This window comes from Leptodactylus fuscus, chromosome 1 (genome assembly GCF_031893055.1).
Source record: "Leptodactylus fuscus isolate aLepFus1 chromosome 1, aLepFus1.hap2, whole genome shotgun sequence".
In the NCBI taxonomy this organism is placed as follows: Eukaryota; Metazoa; Chordata; class Amphibia; order Anura; family Leptodactylidae; genus Leptodactylus; species Leptodactylus fuscus.
Window position 1 is genome coordinate 328,840,323 of NC_134265.1, and position 22,518 is coordinate 328,862,840.

Sequence of the window (22,518 nt, forward strand, 5' to 3'; positions counted from 1 at the left end):
TGTTGGGACATAAAAAGCTTGACTTCTTTGGTTCTTCCATTATTTCACCAATCCCCTGACATAAAAGAGCTCATTCATAAAGAATCAAAGTAATTTTTTGGAGAAAGGAAATAGAGTTTGGGTATTTTAAAGGGTTTTTTTTTACTGATGACCGATCCACAGGATCAGTCAACAGTATCTGATCGATGAGGGTCCAATAGCGAGATCCCACCCAATCAGCTGCCTCCCAGCACTAGAAGTTACAGCACTGACCTGGTAGCAGCTCTGCTCCTATTCAAGTCATAGGTTTCATAACTGCAGCACCATCCACAGTATAGTGGTGGTGCCAGGTTACTGCAGCTCTAATCCTATTACCTAAAAAGCACTAGGCCCCATCCAGTGCAGTAGTCTCTGGAATCAGGAGGTAGCCGGATCTGACACATTTCAGACCCCCTCTGATCTGATAAAAAGCCACCCTGGAGCCAACACACCTTTAAGGACACTGCTGGACAACGCATGAGGTGCCCTGTGAGGTTCTGTTGGTGGTTACCATTAAGGTATCTGATTTCTAAATCACATTTAAAATTTCTCATATTTGGAAGGGAAAGGCGAGGGGGACGTCCGCTGTTTCAGACTCTCCTATATTAGCCAGAGAAAAAAGCAGCTACAAAGAACGTCTCTCACTGTAGAGGCCCCACAATGTCCAAACATTACATGGGCAGCCCATTGATTGTAAATAGGAAATGTGTAATACTTTATTTCTCCTGTGGGGGCACTGCAGGGAATCTACTGTGGAATATGTTGGTGCTATATAAACAAAAATGTATTATTATTATTAGGAGTTGCTTGGTTGTTTCAGATATTAAAGTTAATTCCTGGGAATCTTTGCACCAGGGTAAGTTATATTCATTTTATCGTCAGGGATTGTCTATAATGGAGAAAATCCTTAAAAGAGCCTTCATGAATCAGTGCTGCAGTGAGATCATTGCAGAAGTAACCGGATCGTATGGTCTTTATTTCCTTTAAAAATTTGGCAAATATTCTCTGTGTCCCGTCCTGAGGAGAGCTTAGGTCAACTCAGAGGAATGGGATTTGGTTATGACCCATTGCTTGTGTGGTCACTTAAATAGTAAATATGGTGGAAGGAAGGACAAGGGGTATGCACGAGAGGCAGCCATCTAGGGTTCGGGTGTCTCAACCTGATTGGCACTCACTATCCAGAAAGATACGGCTGTCAATCTGCAACATTCTCATTTTGATCAGGGTGATGGCACTTGACAGCAGCCATTATCACTGTCATCCACTGATCACTGAGATCAGCGTAAGAGTGATTAGTTACATATGAGCGCCCTCTGGTGGCTCCTGGCATGTAACTTCCTGTATGTCCATGACAGATCATCACAGGAGCTGGTACTTCTCTTTAAGAAGGGAACATGTAAGGAGTACACCTATGGATGGTTTGGAGCCCATGTCTGTATTATATTAAGGAATAATATAGGGATATTATCAGAATCACTCACAGTCTGGAGCAATTCCAGAGATTGGGCAGGGCAGACCTCGCAACACCTCCGCAGCACCTTCTTAGACTATATAGACTAAACAGATGACATTCAGCATAAGATGGCTGATCATCACTCAGGACACACAACAATAATAATGGAGGCTGGGTTGTGGATAGTGTGTCCTGAAAATGTGTGGGTGGATGCTCATTACTGGCAATCTAACCCAGAACAAGTAGTGGATGGAAAACTCACTCAACATGTAAAACGTATTAATATGTGGGGAATGCTGCTGCGGTGAGATCATACTTGCAAAAGTAACCACATCGTATGGTCTTTATTTCCTTTAAAACAAAACTTTGGCAAATATCCTCGGTATCCTGTGAAATGAGGAGAGCTTAGGTCAATTCCGAGGAATGGGATTTAATCAGTAAAGTAATTAGGAGTGAGGTAAATAGTGAGGTAAATGTAACATCCCTCTCTCCGGGGTATCATAAGAAGTGTAAGGTTCATAGTTGAAGAGTGGAGATTAGAAGTGATAGAACCCCGGGGAGCATCCGGGCCACCTTCTTTGGTAGAAACACAGTTCCACGCGTTTCAGGGGCCTTTGCATTTTCGCACCGTGCAGCAGCTTTTAGACTGAAATAATCTTCAGAATGTCAGGAGACAAATAATAGTCTGAGGTGGAATGTGTGACAAGTTATAGTGCCAGGAGGGATACATAACACTAGATGGCTAGATGATGATTGACTGTAGGAAAAGTGGCATTTCTAAAGGTACAAGGTCACATGACGGAGAGGAAGGGTATTTAGGGTATTATGAGTTACGTGAAGGAATTACATGGGGTGGTGTTTATTGGACGTAATTTTGCTTTGGGTTCTTTCCACTTCAGAGTAAAGTCCTTTCTTCACCCAGAAATTTGTTCTATGACTCAACTACTTCTTCTTTGACCTTATCCCAAAACTCCTATATCTGCATACCCATCCAACGGTGGCATACACAGTAGATAAGAGGCACCATAGTCATTATCAAACTAGGTCCCACATGACGTGGCCAGGTTTGTCATGGAAAAGCCTTCTAATTCTTTCCCCCTTTCTATAATTCCTGGACCAAATACCTAAGCCTTTGCCAGAGCAGGTTCTTGCAACGTGGTTGGACCTTCTGCCTCGAGGCAGGGCAGGTTTTATAGAAAATGGGGCCAACAAGCAAAATAGGTACTTTTGCTTGCTGTTTTTAGAAATTTTTTCTGGTAATTTCAGAATCTTTGGTGGTGCAGGTAAATGAAAGGTTTAGTTACAAATTCCCTGGATGAGGGTAGTAAAAGGGTCAAAGGAAAATTCTGGTTGTCTCTTCATGGTCACCTAAGGAATCAGGGGGCATGGGCAACCGCTCATCATTTTTAGACCTTTTATCTCTTGTGCTCTAGGGAGGTGAAGAGCCTTATTTTAAAGGGGGCATGGGCAACCGCTCAACATTTTTAGACCTTTTATTTCTTGTGGTCTAGGGAGGTGAGGAGCCTTATTTTAAAGGGGTAAAATGATTGACACCTGCCTCCCCTCCTTCCCCGATACACAGAGAATGGAACGGGAAGCACACAGCTCCATTCTTTGGTGGTTTGGGGCACTAAAAGGGTCAATTCAGACCGTGCCTACATTGTAAAGTTCCATCCTTTGGGATCATCCTTGGGCAACAGTTCATCACCTCCTCAAATCAGCCTTGTTCCAAGGGCCCCTAGAAGTCTCTTGGTCTCGGTGGTATATACACTTTTGCCATTCAGAGATATTTGACAGATGGTCTAGAACCTCTCCAGGTGTATTATATTACAAGCAGCAGCTCAGCATGAAGATCTCAGCCCTCCGAGGCCACTTTGCTGATCCCTTTATAGTCCATCTTTGGGCAGTATATTGATTCAGGTGTTCAGCATTACGATGTGCCTCACACAAATACCCCGCATTAACGTTCCCGTCACACACGGCTGTGGTATTATTTATTATTTATCCCCCCTGAACTCCAGGACATCCTTAAGTCTTTGATCTTTTCTCAACAGCATAAGCCAAGGCCACACCTGCTCCAAGACAAGTAGATCAAAACCCGCACTGAATAAACATCAACGAGGCTAAGGATTCTTAAGTAGCTACACATCTTATTAAGAAAAGGAGCCAAGGGGTCTCGTATCTGTCCAAAACAAACCAAATGTCCCCAAACATAAGTTCTGATTAAAGGGACGCTTTTAACCAAAGTGGACGGCTGCTGTCAACAACCCCCCCACCCCCCGTTATCGTATAATGAGATATCTCCATTCATGACTTCCAGATGTACAAGATTTTCTCACATTCCCTGTACTTGTGAGATGTCTTTTTTTTAATAATCCTGGCTTAAAAAAGAAATGAGGCTGCGAAAGCAAAAATCGCTTGCTGAGTAATCAGGAGAGGAACACATTGAAGTGTTTAAGGAAAAAGTACCAATCTGAATAAACAAGGTTCTTTGTGAGTGATGTCCAAAATCCTCAGAGGCCGCTCGGCATGCTGGGGATATTATGGAGAGGACAAAGGAGAAAATAGGATTTTCTGGTTTTATGGCCATCAATATAGGTCTCTGAATTCAGGTTATATACAATGAACCTGGGGAGAATGTGTGCTTAAATTTAAAAATATTCAAAATAAAATACAAAAAAATTCAAAAATTAATTTAAAAAAGATCCGATTTTTCTGCTAACCCTTTAAGGTACATAATTGAAGAGGACTTTTCACCACCTGAACCAAGTCCAGTTCTTAGCATCTGTTGGTGCTGCGCCACTGATTTTAATACAATTTGAATTTTTTCTCTTGACCCCACCATTCCTGAACAATCAGTGCTGTTAATTTTGGTGCTCCCTATTTAGGCTCCCTACTGTCAGCTGAATGGTGTCAGGCAGGAGCAGGCAAGGGAGAATAATTTAGAGCTCCAATCTTTCCTTACCACCCACTTGACAGTACAGAAACATCTGAGCCACCAAAACTGAAAGCACTTATTGCTCAGGAATTGCGGGGCTAGAGAAATCATTTCAACTGTAGTGAAATCAGTGGGGAGGGATCTGTTTAATAATGCAAAGTGCTTGACCTGGTGAAACAACACCATTAAAGTGTTTCTAATACCATGAACATGAGCACACCAAGCTGCTTTACCTCCAGTCTGGTCCGATCTATATCTTTGGGGAGCTTCACCCGCACTTGGTTTGTTACAATCAGCATTTCATAGGGATAGATCTAGGATAGAAAAACCAAGGAGAGAAGTCAGATATGTCTCACCCGTATCTTCTGATGACAGGAACCGTAGACTTTACGTACTTGAATCCATAATGTCACATACAATGGTATGGACATAAGAAAGGCAAAGACAGTTTAACCTTGTGCGGGAGAGGTGAATAGGTGGTATCTATTTGCCCCGGCATCATGGCTCTTACCTTGTATTCTGTGGGAAAACAAACACATAAGATATAATGGAGTTATAAACTTACTTCTATAATTTTATTCATATAAAGAATGTCAATTATGGACACCCTTACTGGGCCGGCAGTGCAAGTGCTAACACTGTGGTTCCTCTGGGGCGGGTTCTCAGTGTCGTCTATGTCATGCAGTGTTACCGCCCACTGGACTAGTAGACGCAGATATGCATCAACACTAAAAGGGCTTATATCTTTGGAATGGCTGAACAGATTTGGATAAACAAAACACCAAAATACTCAGAATGACAAGACCTATCAGATGTGCTATGGCATTGGACTTTTCAGGTCTAGTGAAAGGCCCCCATTAAGACAAGACATGAATAACCTGATACCGGATGTATAGCAACTCTATTCAAAAGACTGTACATTAGTTGTTAGGCACTATATCCATAGCCACCATGCTCAGCTCAATACTGTGCTGACTTGGCAGTAAAGAAGGCATGAGATTTTAGATTTTTTGGAAACCAATATGGCCACTGCTACAGCTCACACAAGTCATCACTCAGCTATCCAAGACAGCAAAAATCTGCCTAGTATAGACTAAAATATAGCTCAATGGAATTACAACAGCTTGACAGAACAGCATTGCCATGTATTACATTATTAGGCTAGGTTCACACCTGCACCTGGATTCCGTTTGGGGTTTCCTTCCCAGAATCTGCTTAAAAATTGCGGACAGAAAAGTTATACAAGCTGGTCTTTTCTCTCCTCATTTTTTGGCTTTTCTCAGGTGGAAACCCAGCGGTCCGCAGGTAACCGGTTGTTTAAGCAGATTAGGTTTCCGTTCGTCTGGTCCCCATGCGGACCCGACAGATGGTAAACCGAACGCAGGTGTGAACATAACATTATTATATATAATGTATATTATATTACTTTTTCATATTTATCTACTTTCGTATGTTAGGGTGCATTTTCTATAGCTCTCCCATGTGTCATGATGTCACTGCACATACTGGTCTATCTCGTGTCTATGGAAAGTCTTCATTACGTTATTATTTACATCTGTATCTGCTCTCACTGTATAACAAACTCATATAACGTAAACCCCACATGAGCGAGATGGACCTGCGCACCATATTTGTCGCTGAACCGTACTAGTTTATGTACCTTGTAGATGATATTTATGTTACTTGATTAGAAGACGTCCATTTACAATGAAATGATCACAATCTGATCTGTATGTATACGAAACCGGATGATACTACATGTGGCGAGATTTGGTTACGGATTCAGGTACTTCTAGAGTTCAGACCTTAGTCAACAGTAAACTACTATTCACAGTGACATGGCAGATTGGTGGGGGTCTGGGTGCCAATCACTTAGGGGACAAAATGGTTTGCCTGTTGGACAATTCACGAAGATTCAATAACCAGATTTTCTCCTAGTTTTTACTTCTTCGAAGTAAGAAGGAAGGGCAGAAACCCCCTAAACTGACTTTTTAGGGAGTCGTACCCTATTACAGCACCATGTTTCAAGTCGCAAGGCTCTTTGGTACAACCCATTCCGCTGCTAATAGTCCAAGAACATTGGGAAGAGTTTATAAAGACTGGCGTTTGCTTGACCAGACCTATAATATTTCAGTTTCTGGTGTAAATTATAACTAAACTGCTCAGCTGCAGATGCCATGCTCCCTTGACTAAGCCCTGACAGCAGCGCCGCACCTCTAATGAGGCAAGGTGAGGTGCCCGCCTCGGGCGGCGCATGGGAGGGGGGCGGCAGCCCAGGCAATTTTTTTTTTTAAACTATTTTTTCTTTGAACCAGCGCAAACGAACTGCCACTCTCCTTGTGCTGTTTCAGACATCTACGTATCAGCGTAGGCGGTGTCATCACACTGATACGCAGACGTCTGACTGCCGAGAGAAGAGGATCGCGGAGGCAGCGGGAGCAGCAGCAGCGAGATCGGTAAGTATAATAACTTTTTTTTTTGTTTTATAATAGGCCGCTACCTGCTGGAGTATCTCTACCTATCGGTACCGCTACTTTAGCTCTTCACAGTCAGAAGGGCGTTCCTGACAGTCTGTCAGGAACGTCCTTCTTCCCAGCAGTGCCTATAGCGCTGTACTGTGTGAGCGGGGAGGAACGCCCCCTCCCCTCCTGATAATACTCGTCTATGGATGAGTACTGTGAGCAGAAGGAGGGGGCGTTCCTCCCCGCTCATACAGCACAGTGCTATAGGCACTGCTGGGAAGAAGGACGTTCCTGACAGACTGTCAGGAACACCCTTCTGACTGTGAAGAGCTACGGTACCGGCACCAATAGCTCTTCACCCGGGGCACAAATCGTGAAAGCTGACAGTGCGTTGAATACAGCGCACTGTCAGCTTTCCAGCGGTTTATAAAACTGCCTTTGCCTAAACCCATGAAAGGTCCTCTTTAACATCCGATCCTGGAGAGGTGACTAACAGTGTTTATTATGTTCCCTCATCTCCCCTGGGGCTCCGATTATTATAGTCTGAAAAGACCCTTGAGTATAATAATAGTTCATGGGTGTGCAACTGTGGGGCATAATAGAGCTTGAAGGGTCCACTATGGCCCCTGCAACCTCTATTATGCCCCACATTGGCCCCCCTGCAACCTCTATTATGCCCCACAGTCTATTGTGCCACTGTGTGACATAATATAGGCTGCAGGGGCCGCTGTGGGATATATATATATATATATATATATATATATATATATATATATATATGTATATATAAGTTGGGTGCGTGGAGAAGTGAGGAGTCAAAGATGTCTGTGTTTCAAACTTTACAGAGTCAAGTCACAGTTGAAAGAGGTGGTCATGGCGGTCAAAAGGGAAGAGACGGGAAATGTGGGGAGACGTCTCCTGTGAGTATTACTGCATTGTATTCATTGTAATGTTCCCCCCCCCCCCCCCCCGCGCTGTCTGAGGCGGACTATCAACAGATGAACAACGCCCCCCCCTCACCCCTGACACAATGCGGGGGTGGGGGGGTGGGGGGGCGTCCACCTCAGGCAGCAGAGAGGCTAGGTTCACCACTGCCTGACAAGCCCACTTTTTGGAGAGAAAAAATGTTTACATATTGGTAAATGACTTGGTACCAGATTTATCGGTGCTGTTAGTTTTGGCACCGATATCTCTTCACTGTCACAAGGGTGGGCCTTAAAGCCTAGCATCATCACCGGGGCTGGGAGGAACTCCCCCCTGACAGTATTTTTGGCTGTTGAAGAGTACTGCCAGGGGGCGTTCATCTTCACTCAGCGATGACGCTAGTCTGTAAGGGCCGCCCTTCTGGCAGTAAAGGGATATTGGTGTCGAAATTATCAGCACTGATCTCTCTGGTACCTGGCACAAATTCAATGTGCTGTCATCTTTCTAGTGGTATATAATAACACCAAGGTCAAAGGACGTGAAAGGTCCTCTTTAAGAACACTTAGTGGCACAACCCCTTTAAGTCTCTTTGTATACATGTGGCAGAAATGGCGAAATTTACAGTCATAAGAGATATCTATACAATTATGGTACAAATATGTTAAAATAAAATGAATTGGGTGAACCTGTACCTTTCATGCCCCAGCTGGAATCATCATCCAAATGGTACTGACCAAAGTTGGCAGCCTGGAGAAATAAACAGAATATCAGTAAAGCTGGAAAATCATTGTATTTTATTTATTTCTGATGGACAATCCACAGTCATGTGATATATACAGTCCATGGTCATGTGATATACAGTCCATGGTCATGTGATATATACAATCCACGGTCATGTGATATACAGTCCATGGTCATGTGATATATACAGTCCATAGTCATGTGATATACAGTCCATGGTCATGTGATATACAGTCCATGGTCATGTGATATATACAATCCACGGTCATGTGATATACAGTCCATGGTCATGTGATATATACAGTCCATAGTCATGTGATATACAGTCCATGGTCATGTGATATATACAGTCCATAGTCATGTGATATACAGTCCATGGTCATGTGATATACAGTCCATAGTCAAATGATGGACACACAGGGGCACAGCTCGTTACTACATAGAAATCTGATCACTGTGCAGTGACTGGAACGACCTGTGCCCCTGTGAGTTCATCACATGACCATGGATTGTATATCACATGACCATGGACTGTATATCACACTGGAAGTAAACAATGAATGACAACAAGCAGAGATCTAGAAAACCATGAGGAATTGATGCAGAAAGTATATTGGAAAATTGTATAACTTTTTATAAATTTAATCTTTTTACAAAACATAACATTTGTTTCTCAATATTTGTCTGAAACTGGACAACCCCTTTAAAAAAAAGACTGGCATTTACTACACCAGTCTTGATATTTCTTACACTACCAGAGGATGCTCCTTATTTGAGACCAGGTACATGGCTCATCATAAATTAAAGAGATTCTACCTAGGAGAAGGATAGCCTTTTTTAAGGCTATTCCTATGTGTCAACGACAAAAAATTCGATTTTAATGGTAGAATCCCTTTAAGTGCATGATCAGGCAATGTGCAGCTGGTGTAGATTTTAGACATCATGTCGGTGTACATGATGATAAATCTGCTGATGGCAATGCCTACACTCTGTTTTTTAGTAAACAGTAGGGTGGTATACAAACACCATTTGTGAAAAATTTGGTTGGTGACGTTTTTACATCAGTTTTCTGGCTTAAGTGTTGATAAGGAATTCAGAAGTTTGACTCACTCGATTTAGTCCATTTTTACCATACCCAGGTAAAGATGCAGACTTGGAGTAAGGTAATCCTATGTATAAAAACAAAAGGAATCAGGTTATCTGCTTATCTAAAAATAATACATAACAACCATCATTTTATATACTGTATATTTAGGTTCTTTAACAAATCAAAAACAATCTATAGATCCTGCTGCTAGGTTATACTTTAGAGTATTGTGCTACCTACTTTAATTAGAGTGCTTTATGTTTTTATATGGTCATAACATCATTTTAACCGCACACCCTGTGGTCAGACATGGTACTGCAAGCAAAAATCTTCAAGTTTTATAGTTTTTATGTGAATAAAATATCATTAATATGGTGCATACGTCCTCTGTAAGTCCATTTCACGTTACTGAGGTATTCCTCACCATTATCTAAAGTCCATCCACTGCAAGAACTATACTTGTACAGTATATACACTATCACTTATGTCTATTTTTGTATAGGATAATAAGATTCTTAGCACCAGGAACTGAAATACTATAAATTATTCACGATTTAAAATATTAGGCTGTGTATACCAGTACACACTGTAATACAAAGAGATGTTTTAGATATATTAGTAGAATATAAAGCAACTTACGAGAGTAAGACTCTCCCGGATTCCTCTGCGAAGAATCTCTGTAGGTTCCAGAACTTAGGCAAAGCGATCGCGTGTCTGATTCTGGTGAGTTACTTTGGCCATCCATGTCTCCCTTGAGATTCAGCCAGCTAGATTTGATCTAAGGGGACAAGCCAGATCAATTAGAATTGGATATTAATTAAATTAACTAGAAATAGCTGTAGAGCTGGCCAAATACTTTGGACATCTTCTTCCTTCCCAATCCCAACATATATATGCTTGCTCAGCTTGGCACACATGCATGCACATTAGATGGTTGGAATATCCTATCAAAATTGCCCACTTACAGGTTGGGTGCAGCTACAGGTTACTGTGGATGATGGAAAGGTGTCCACAAAGTAGACCAAAAATAGAGTGAAGACCAAAATACAGTAGCCATAACCACTTCACGTCTAGAAGTTGCTGTTGTAGGTGGTTGAGATGGAGCTAGTTCCCATTCCAAGGCTCCGTGATCACTTCCTACACTTCTGATAACATTTAAGACTTTCCTATGGATTATTGTATAGTTCTACAGGAGATATGGAAGGGTTGAGGTGAATATCTCAACACTATAACAACAATGGGTGATCATGGGTCTGGTTCAGAGCTTCTTCATGTTTCTTCAAGTTCCAAAACTTTTGACAGACAGACACAACATGACACTTAGATCGTGGAGATCACCCTTCATCATTTAGAAAGGGTCCCAAATCCTCACATGGGATTCAGCGTCAGGACACCACTACTAAACCTAATAATACCTGAGTACTGGTACAAGTTTACCTTTCTGTTGTCTGGGTCTAAGTTGAGCTCCTCTCCCACAGATCTCCTTGAAGCTGAAACAAAAAGATAAGGACAATAAATGATAAACCTCAAGTGCTTTACTGAGTCGGACTGCAGTTTTAGGTCCCCTTTGACACTTGCTAAATGATATCATATTTGCCGCCGTGGTTTTTCTCACAGGACTTTTTGCCTACGGCTCACTACATGGGGTCTTACCACTGGGAAAACGGTGAATCCTCCGGTGGGCCCCGAGCCCTGACTATTAGTCATCATTTTGCAAATGCCAATGCATTGGTCAGGAACCCGATTGGGATGGTCAGGGGCCATCCCGATCGGACCCCTAACCAAAGCATTTGAATACACTGCTGAATGAAGCAGGAGCTGTCATGTTATTTCCTTTAGCCACCCTGCCTCAGTACCGCTGGTCTGCAGGGGTCCTGATGGTGGACCCCTAGAAACAATTCCACTGGTGGGCTATAGACATCCCAGTCCAACACTGGGTTTTAGCCTAAAATGGTCATAAATTTAAGGGGTTTTTCTCTGAATGACAAACACTGTCCATATGTCCTGGGAGCACGGATGTCGTAGAGGGGGATACCTGTATATACAAGGACAGATGGCTTTACTCTAGTGTATCCATGCATTACATAGACGGACGGTCATTCACACGGCTACCATGTAATGCCTAGACACATATTACTGCTATATAATCTACACGGTATATTTTCTCTGTGTCAGACAAGATTGTTCTCTTCTATGTCCTGACGTAACTTTGCCTTTTGCAATGAGTAACCACAACAGATAGGATGTGGGTGAAATATTAGCGATGTATGGAAAGTCACATCATATGTATTATATAGAAAACAGAAAACACGGCGAGCGCTGCTGGAGTCTAGTCTATATTTCATGGTTTAGTAACAGACATAGTGGGAGATTTATCAAAACGAGTAGAAATGTTGAGCAGTTGCCCAATCAGCTCCCAGCTTTCATTTCTCATAAGCCCTTTTGAAAATGTAAGCTGTGCTGTGATTGGTTGCTGTGGCCAGCTGCTCCATTTATCTATTTTGATGACTCTCCATAGTGTAATGATATAAAATGGTTTTATATCCAGACTCTATAAGAGTAAAGTAATGGCAGCAGAGAACAGCCTGGCATGGGTATTGCTGTGCCTCAAGGTCTGCGCTAATTCTGACTAGAACCGAAAATCTTGAAAATGGTTGCTAGGGACGTGCTGACTGACTGAAAGCCTACAGTTGTTAGGCAGTGTATCCATAGCAAATGGAACTGACAGATATCATTTGTGAGGTGGTATATATATATATATATATATATATATATATATATATATATATATATATATGTGTATGAGGCAGAATATATATATATAACAATACGATTCGGGGCACCATATTACGATACTATGTTTTGCTGCCCTATTTATCATGGCACTTTTTCAGATCACGTTGGGGCAGATTATTATTAGGTTAATGGAAGTTGCAACAAAAATTCACATGGAGGGCAGATACACATTAAATATAACTCAAGCCAGTTTACTGGCGTAAAAGATCATTGACCTCTACATGAGTTACAAGTAGGCATAGATTACGCACGGTCTGGCGCCACATTTATCAAGCAACATGCCTCATCTGTTCCGCCAATGCAGGATATATGAAGACTGGAGCTGAACACGGCCATCTTGATAAATATCCCTCCGCATTTATAAAACCATTTTTTGGGGGCATCTTATGTAGGGCGCCATTTCAAATACAATGGGTATGACGCTGTTTTTGATGGCACTTTTTTAGTTGGCACTAAGTATGTGGCTTATTTTGGCCCCGTTCACATGGATTTTGGCACGGAATCCACGTCTTAATCCGCCCCCCTCACAATGGTGGTCTATGTAGACCGCCAGCGTTCCTTTTTCCGCCGCAGTGTCCGCCTCGCGACAGCACCCTCCGGACTAGGGCCATTCATTTGAGCCTAATCCGGAGCGGAAAGACGCGACGGAATATGCACACGTGTATTTGCGTATGAACTTAGCCTAGCGGGCCACTATATATATGTACAGCTATATTTCCAGATGCACTTTGCATATGTATTACAAATATATTTTACAGGGGCCTTACATGTACGGTACTAGTTTCAGTGGCACTATATTTATGCTACTATTTCAAGGTGCATATTTTGGCACTGTGCTGAGAGCAGAGAAGGGCACCAGAATATTACACCACAACATTCATTACCTTACCCCTATATTCACTTGATCGTCATAATTATCCATCACGCGGCTGCATTAAAATTTATTCCTATGTATGGAGGCTATTCACACGTTGTAACGGACCATCAAAATATAAGTCATGTTCTATTTTTGTTCTTCATACACAAATGAAACAGGAGCCCCTCAGTGCAAGATGGCCATGAGATGTCCATTTTTCACGGGCATTTTGCACAACGTTCATGTGAATTAGATGAGAAGCTCTTTAGAAAAAAAAAATAATCTAACTTTAATGGAGAATTTCTGCATCTCAACCTCAAAGAAATGGAAATTTCTGCTCAAACATACAAGAAATTCCACTGAAATATCATGTCATCAAAATGTCTCATTTCTCGGCAATTTGTCTGGACTAAAGATTATTTTAACAAGCAATTCCAGTTACAGTTAATACTATCATCTATTTGTACTGCAAACATTACTTCTCTGTGCTCATTGACGCCCCCTGTTGAGCTAGGAACTGCTCTAACATGGAAAGTGTAGGCCGCCTGCTCAGGGTACATTTAAGATAAGATAAGATAATCATTTAATAGTCCAACTATGGGAAAATTACAGCAGCATGGATAATACATAATATATAACTATATTATAGACTATTTGGAAAAAGTGGCTGAAGCTAAATACCTTAAAGGGGTTTTTTGGAAGTTAAAGGGATTGTACCTTGTTTCTCTTTTAGCTCAGTCCCATTCAAGAAAATGGGCTTCACTATTTAAGGTATGGCTTTGGTATACAATGAAGAAGCCACATTACTTTCTTGAGCTCCACGGCATTGGGAGTCAGATTCCTACTGATCTGGTACAAAAATCTCAGAAAACTTTTTAAAAACCAAGAGGACGGTAATGTCTGACCAATTGGGGTCTGATCCCCAGGACCATTGCAGTTCAGAACAATAAAGGGACTTGTGAACAGGGCTCAGTTCAAGTGCAGTACCAGGTACAACCACCTAAATGGATGAGATGTTGTGTCTGTGTAAACAATGAAAGGACTTGTGAACCTTTGTAAGGGTAAGTTCAGACAGAGTTTTTTGGTCCAGAACCTGAGGTGGAGGCCGCCTCAGGTTCCGGACCAAAAACCGGGTAGCCGCGATTGAATGGGCCTAGTCCGGAGGAGGGAGTGAATAGGCCTAGTCCGGAGGAGGGAGTGAATGGGCCTAGTCTGGATGAGGGAATGAATGGGCCTAGTCTGGAGGAGGGAATGAATGGGCCTAGTCCGGAGGAGGGAGTGAATGGGCCTAGTCCGGAGGAGGGAGTGAATGGGCCTAGTCCGGAGGAGGGAGTGAATGGGCCTAGTCCGGAGGAGGGAGTGAATGGGCCTAGTCCGGAGGAGGGAGTGAATGGGCCTAGTCCGGAGGAGGGAGTGAATGGGCCTAGTCTGGAGGAGGGAGTGAATGGGCCTAGTCTGGAGGAGGGAGTGAATGGGCCTAGTCTGGAGGAGGGAGTGTCACCAGGCCAAATCGTGAGGCAAAACGGCCTGAAAAATGAGCACCCTGTTTCTTTTTCCAGGTGCTGGAAAAAACTGATTCCCGGAAAAAAAACCTGAGCCACTCCCATTGATTTCAATGGGAGTCGTCTTTTTGGTCAGGATTTTGAGGCGGATACGGCCTCAAAATCCTGACCAAAATACTCAGTGTGAACTTAGCCTAAGGTTATGTTCACATGGCAGAATTTGGCACTGTAAATTCCACCTGAAACTGGCCTCCACTGATTTCATTGGCAGTCCGAAGCTGAATTTTACCTCTAGCGAATTTTTTCAACCAGTGTAAAAAATAATCATCATGCTTGATCTTCAGACTATTTCAGTAGAATCTTTCAACTAGGAAAAATTCGACGGTGTGAACATACCCTAAGTCTCTCAGCAGTAACAACTAGAGTGGTGCACTTGGAGACCAAATTACGAATCTGAACAAGCCCAAACAAATGTCATTTGCAATTTTTAAGAACGGATGACTGCCACCTATAATCAAGAGCACCTATATATTAGCAATAGGAGCTAATTCTGACCCTATAATTGTGCGCCTCTGATTATGGAGGGTGCCAACAACCGTCAGGGGAATCACATTTCCTTCCGCTGCAAGACCATCATCAGAGTACGGGCAACACTTGGTGACAGTCTGTATTCAGAAAAACACTGGCAACCATAAAACAGCCACTGTCTGCTGCAGTTCTCCTGTTCTATTACCACTCATACATAATAGTTAGGAGTTATTGTAAGGTCACATGACGGATTTTGCAGACTCTCTACTTTTTTTACTTCAATGGGAGCTTCAGACCTAATGTCAATCGAATGAAGGTTATATAAGTGCACCATCCCTGTAAAATTACATAGGTGATACACAGCGGATGAGTCAGACCTTCATCATCTTCACATTGTTTTCCACTGGGTGGCCGATGATTCAGTATCTGCTTGTTTTACACGTACGGATAACTAGAAGCAGCTTTTACTGGCAAACTCCCACACTGTCAGCATCTGAGTCTTCTGGAAAGCAGAAGATTTAATATTCTCCATAAACATCTTAGAATTTCCCTGCAGAGCTCAATATAGAGATCAGCGGTGCATTATATAAGTGGGCCGTTGCTCTGATTCGTCACAGGACATTAAATGACCGATGCAGACAGAGTCTCCTCTGTTGGGTGTCCATCTGCATTCACCCCAGTGCAGAAATAGCGTTTGTCATGTTGTTTGCATTAGAATCAATGGGAACAGATACAGACAGAGGGGGCTCCATGTGTGTCAGTGTGACAGCAACGGACATTAATAACGGTAGATTGAGCGTAGCCTAACTGCGATCTATAACTAGAATACAGACTCAAACAAGGACAGCATGCTAACTATAGGTGGCACTAGAGACAGACATCTGCTAGTACAAATATTAGATGTCCCACAGTGTGATATTCTTTATTTAGATTCCAAGAAACTGTCCATAGATTTTTGCTAATTTATTACGGAAAATTATTTTCTGCAAATACAATAAGCTAAAAAATTAGGCTCAAACTTAAAATTCTAAACCTATTTATAGAAGACTGAAAGAGCTACTTATTTGGGGTCTGTTAAGGAGTCAACCTCTTAGGCCACAAAGCTCAGAGATCCTATAATCGTATAAATCACAGAGCTCAACTTCTCTCCTTTATCATATAACCCTATATATCACAGAGCTCAGCTTCTCTCCTCTATTATATAACCCTATATATCACAGCTCAGCTTCTCTCCTCTATCATATAACCCTATATATCACAGAGCTCAGCTTCTCTCTTCTATCATATAACCTATATATCACAGAGCTCAGCTTCTCTCCTCTATCATATAACCCTATATATCACAGAGCTCAGCTTCTCTCCTCTATCATATAACCCTATATATCACAGAGCTCAGCTTCTCTCCTCTATCATATAACCCTATATATCACAGAGCTCAGCTTCTCTCCTCTATCATATAACCCTATATATCACAGAGCTCAGCTTCTCTCCTCTATCATATAACCCTATATATCACAGCTCAGCTTCTCTCCTCTATCATATAACCCTATATATCACAGAGCTCAGCTTCTCTCTTCTATCATATAACCTATATATCACAGAGCTCAGCTTCTCTCCTCTATCATATAACCCTATATATCACAGAGCTCAGCTTCTCTCCTCTATCATATAACCCTATATATCACAGAGCTCAGCTTCTCTCTTCTATCATATAACCTATATATCACATAGCTCAGCTTCTCTCCTCTATCATATAACCCTATATATCACAGAGCTCAGCTTCTCTCCTCTATCATATAACCTATATATCACAGAGCTCAGCTTCTCTCCTCTATCATATAACCCTATATATCACCGAGCTCAGCTTCTCTCCTCTATCATATAACCCTATATATCACAGAACTCAGCTTCTCTCCTCTATTATATAATCCTATATATCACAGAGCTCAGCTTCTCTCTTCTATCATATAACCTATATATCACAGAGCTCAGCTTCTCTCCTCTATCATATAACCCTATATATCATAGAGCTCAGCTTCTCTCCTCTATCATATAACCCTATATATCACAGAGCTCAGCTTCTCTCCTCTATCGTATAACCCTATATATCATAGAGCTCAGCTTCTCTCCTCTATCATATAACCCTATATATCACAGAGCTCAGCTTCTCTCCCTCTATCATATAACCCTATATATCACAGAGCTCAGCTTCTCTCCCTCTATCGTATAACCCTATATATCACAGAGCTCAGCTTCTCTCCCTCTATCATATAACCCTATATATCACAGAGCCCAGCTTCTCTCCCTCTATTATATATAAGGGTGCATGCACACTACGTAACGCCGGGCGTGTATGAGAGCCGTACACGCCGGCGTTACAGCAGGGCTGCCGAACACTTCCCATTCACTTCAATGGGAGCGCTCGTAAACGCCGCTGTTACGAGCGCTCCCATTGAAGTGAATGGGAAGTGTTCGGCAGTCTGCCGTAATGCCAGCGTGTACGGCTCTCATACACGCCCGGCGTTACGTAGTGTGCATGCACCCTAACCCTATATATCACAGAGCTCAGCTTCTCTCCTCTATCATATAACCATATATATCACAGAGCTCAGCTTCTCTCCTCTATAACATAACCCTATATATCACAGAGCTCAGCTTCTCTCTTCTATCATATAACCCTATATATCACAGAGCTCAGCTTCTCTCCCTCTGTCATATAACCCTACATATCACAGAGCTCAGCTTCTCTCCTCTATCATATAACCCTATATATCACAGAGCTCAGCTTCTCTCTTCTATCATATAACCCTATATATCACAGAGCTCAGCTTCTCTCCTCTATCATATAACCCTATATATCACAGAGCTCAGCTTCTTTCCTCTATCATATAACCCTATATATCACAGAGCTCAGCTTCTCTCCTCTATCATATAACCCTATATATCACAGAGCTCAGCTTCTCTCCTCTATCATATAACCCTATATATCACAGAGCTCAGCTTCTCTCCTCTATCATATAACCCTATATATCACAGAGCTCAGCTTCTCTCCCTCTGTCATATAACCCTACATATCACAGAGCTCAGCTTCTCTCCTCTATCATATAACCCTATATATCACAGAGCTCAGCTTCTCTCCTCTATCATATAACCCTATATATCACAGAGCTCTTCTTCTCTCTATCATATAACCCTATATATCACAGAGCTCAGCTTCTTCTCCTGTATCATATACAGTTCTATGAAAAAGTTTGGGCACCCCTATTAATCTTAATCATTTTTAGTTCTAAATATTTTGGTATTTGCAACAGCCATTTCAGTTTGATATATCTAATAACTGATGGACACAGTAATATTTCAGGATTGAAATGAGGTTTATTGTACTAACAGAAAATGCGCAATATGCATTAAACCAAAATTTGACCGGTGCTCTCACAGAGTATAATAACCCCTTAGTGGCCCCCACACAGAAGCTGCACCTATAAACAGTATTATTCACATAGGCCTCAGTCTACAAGTCTTCTGTGGTCTGTGTTATCTCTGGTTTGGTGCATCTTATACTGACAGACAAATGTGGGAAGTGAAACAGATAAATTACTAAAGTAACTATAACTACCATAGTGGATCTGTAGTGAATACAGTACATAAATGTGTAACATAAAATGTATTCCTGCCAGCAGAGGGCAGCAATATGTTCTCGTTTCTAAATCGTTCTTTCTTCTTTTTTTTCCCCTCTTTCTTTACTAATTTATTTCACATCTATCTATCTATCTATCTATCTATCTATCTATCTATCCATCCATCCATCCATCCATCCATCTAACTCATATCTATCTAGAAAGAAAGACTAGCCACACTATCATACACATTTGTTATATCCAAGTCAAGGACCTATCCACAGAAAAATCCCCCAAAATGGCCCCCATGTGGTTTAGAGGGCTGTAATATTTTTTCTTTGGTTTTATTCAAATAATTTATGCGCCTTTTTTTTATGATAAATAGGGCCTTATCAGTGGCATAACTACCGTGGTAGCAGTGGCAGTAGCTGGCTCAGGGCCCGTGACATTAGGGGCCCGGCGACAGCCACTACTGCTGTGTTTTTTAAAAATTTTTTAATGGGCCCTACTTACGGTACTTACCGATCCGGTCAGTAAGTGACGCCATGGGCCCTGCAAGTACTGTTATACTCGGGGGTCTTTTTGGACCCCCAAGTATAACGATGGGAGGCCCAGGAGAGGTAAGGGAACACAAAAAACTGTGTTACTTACCTCTCCAGGCTCCGGGCAGGCTTTGGCCTGCTTGCGTGACATCATATGACCAGCGATGCAGGCTCCCAGCCGACAGCGATGGAGAATGCAGCAGAGCCGGGAGATAGGTAAGTAAAATTAGTTTTTTATGTTTGTATCCATCTGGGTATCTGATTATTATAATAATTGTTCATGAGTGTCCACTATGGGACATAATACTGTGTACTGGGGCCAGTATGGGGACATAATACTGTGTGCAGGGGCCACTATGGGACATAATACTGTGTACTGGGGCCACTATGGGACATAATACTGTGTACTGGGGCCACTATGGGGACATAATACTGTGTACTGGGGACATAATACTGTGTACTGGGGCTACTATGGGACATAATACTGTGTACTGGGGCCAGTATGGGGACATAATACTGTGTGCAGGGGCCACTATGGGACATAATACTGTGTACTGGGGCCACTATGGGGACATAATACTGTGTACTGGGGCCACTATGGGGACATAATACTGTGTACTGGGGACATAATACTGTGTACTGGGGCCAGTATGGGACATAATACTGTGTACTGGGGCCAGTATGGGGACATAATACTGTGTACTGGGGCCACTATGGGACATAATACTGTGTACTGGGGCCAGTATGGGGACATAATAATGTGTACTGGGGCCAGTATGGGGACATAATACTGTGTACTGGGGCCAGTATGGGGACATAATAATGTGTACTGGGGCCAGTATGGGGACATAATACTGTGCACTGGGGCCAGTATGGGGACATAATAATGTGTACTGGGGCCAGTATGGGGACATAATACTGTGTACTGGGGCCTCTATGGGGACATAATACTGTGTACTGGGGCCAGTATGGGGACATAATACTGTGTACTGGGGCCAGTATGGGGACATAATACTGTGTACTGGGGCCAGTATGGGACATAATACTGTGTACTGGGGCCACTATGGGACATAATACTGTGTACTGGGGCCAGTATGGGGACATAATACTGTGTACTGGGGCCACTATGGGGACATAATACTGTGTACTGGGGACATAATACTGTGTACTGGGGCCACTATGGGACATAATACTGTGTACTGGGGCCAGTATGGGGACATAATACTGTGTACTGGGGCCAGTATGGGGACATAATACTGTGTACTGGGGCCACTATGGGACATAATACTGTGCACTGGGGCCAGTATGGGGACATAATAATGTGTACCGGGGCCAGTATGGGGACATAATACTGTGTACTGGGGCCTCTATGGGGACATAATACTGTGTACTGGGGCCAGTATGGGGACATAATACTGTGTACTGGGGCCAGTATGGGGACATAATACTGTGTACTGGGGCCAGTATGGGACATAATACTGTGTACTGGGGCCAGTATGGGACATAATACTGTGTACTGGGGCCAGTATGGGGACATAATACTGTGTACTGGGGCCAGTATGGGGACATAATACTGTGTACTGGGGCCAGTATGGGGACATAATACTGTGTACTGGGGCCAGTATGGGGACATAATACTGTGTACTGGGGCCACTATGGGACATAATACTGTGTACTGGGGCCAGTATGGGACATAATACTGTGTACTGGGGCCAGTATGGGGAGATAATACTGTGTAATGGGGCCACTATAGGGACATAATACTGTGTACTGGGGCCAGTATGGGGACATAATACTGTGTACTGGGGCCAGTATGGGGACATAATACTGTGTACTGGGGCCACTATGGGACATAATACTGTGTACTGGGGCCAGTATGGGGACATAATACTGTGTACTGGGGCCAGTATGGGGACATAATAATGTGTACTGGGGCCACTATGGGGACATAATACTGTGTACTGGGGCCAGTATGGGGACATAATACTGTGTACTGGGGCCACTATGGGACATAATACTGTGTACTGGGGCCAGTATGGGGACATAATACTGTGTACTGGGGCCAGTATGGGGACATAATACTGTGTACTGGGGCCAGTATGGGGACATAATAATGTGTACTGGGGCCAGTATGGGGACATAATACTGTGTAATGGGGCCACTATAGGGACATAATACTGTGTACTGGGGCCAGTATGGGGACATAATACTGTGTACTGGGGCCAGTATGGGACATAATACCATACCTCCCAACCGTCCCGATTTCCGCGGGACAGTCACGATTTGGGTGACATGTCCCGTGGTCCCGGTTGGAGGGAGGTATGTCCCGATTTCAACTCAGATCTGCGTCCAGAGGACGCAGATCTGAGTTGAACACATATGCGGCTGAAGCAAGGAGCTGACACAGGTCAGCTCCTCGCTTCGCCGCTGCCCGCCTCTCTCCCTGACACATGCGGCTGAAGCTGCTCGCATGCTCGCTTCGCCGCTGCGTCTCTCTCTCGCTGACACATGCGGCTGAAGCGAGGAGCTGACCTGTGTCAGCTCCTCGCTTCGCTGCTGCCGCCGGCCCCTGGCTTGTAGACGCGATGTACAAGCCAGGAGCTGGCGGCAGCGGTGAAGCGAGGAGCTGACACAGGTCAGCTCCTCGCTTCAGCCGCATGTGTCAGCGAGAGAGTGACGCAGCGGCGAAGCGAGCACGCGAGCAGCTTCAGCCGCATGTGTCAGGGAGAGAGGCGGGCAGCGGCGAGGGAGCGGAGGAGAAGGTAAGTTTAATGTGGAGGTGGAACGTGAATCTGGGGGCAGATGAAGGAGAGGACGGCATGACACTGGGTTGCAGAGATGGAGAGGACGGCATGACACTGGGGGCAGAGATGGAGAGGACATGAATCTAGGGGCAGAGATGTGGGACATGAATCTGGGGGCAGAGATGTGGGGACATGAATCTGGGGCAGATATGGAGGAACATGAATCTGGGGGCAGAGATGGAGTAGACATGAATCTGGGGGCAGAGATGGAGGGACATGAATCTGGGGGCAGAGATGGAGAGGACATGAA

The 22,518-nt window shown here is 43.3% G+C and overlaps 1 protein-coding gene across 6 annotated transcripts in view; it reads right to left on the reverse strand.

The window, feature by feature from the left end:
• The window catches only part of ABLIM2 (actin binding LIM protein family member 2), a 140,721-nt gene that overhangs the window by 10,868 nt on the left and 107,335 nt on the right, over positions 1 to 22,518 (reverse strand). For 2 of the 6 annotated variants that reach the window (XM_075260677.1, XM_075260650.1), the window contains 5 exons: positions 11,061 to 11,113; positions 10,263 to 10,401; positions 9,647 to 9,705; positions 8,488 to 8,542; positions 4,772 to 4,928 (listed from right to left, as the gene is read on the reverse strand). In XM_075260677.1, coding sequence (XP_075116778.1) covers positions 4,819 to 4,928; positions 8,488 to 8,542; positions 9,647 to 9,705; positions 10,263 to 10,401; positions 11,061 to 11,113 — 416 coding nt within the window. In that variant the 3' untranslated portion in view covers positions 4,772 to 4,818. Of the gene's footprint in view, positions 1 to 4,642; positions 4,724 to 4,770; positions 4,929 to 8,487; positions 8,543 to 9,646; positions 9,706 to 10,262; positions 10,402 to 11,060; positions 11,114 to 22,518 lie in introns of those variants that run through there. The other 4 variants (XM_075260660.1, XM_075260642.1, XM_075260687.1 and 1 more) reach the window with 3 other exon arrangements.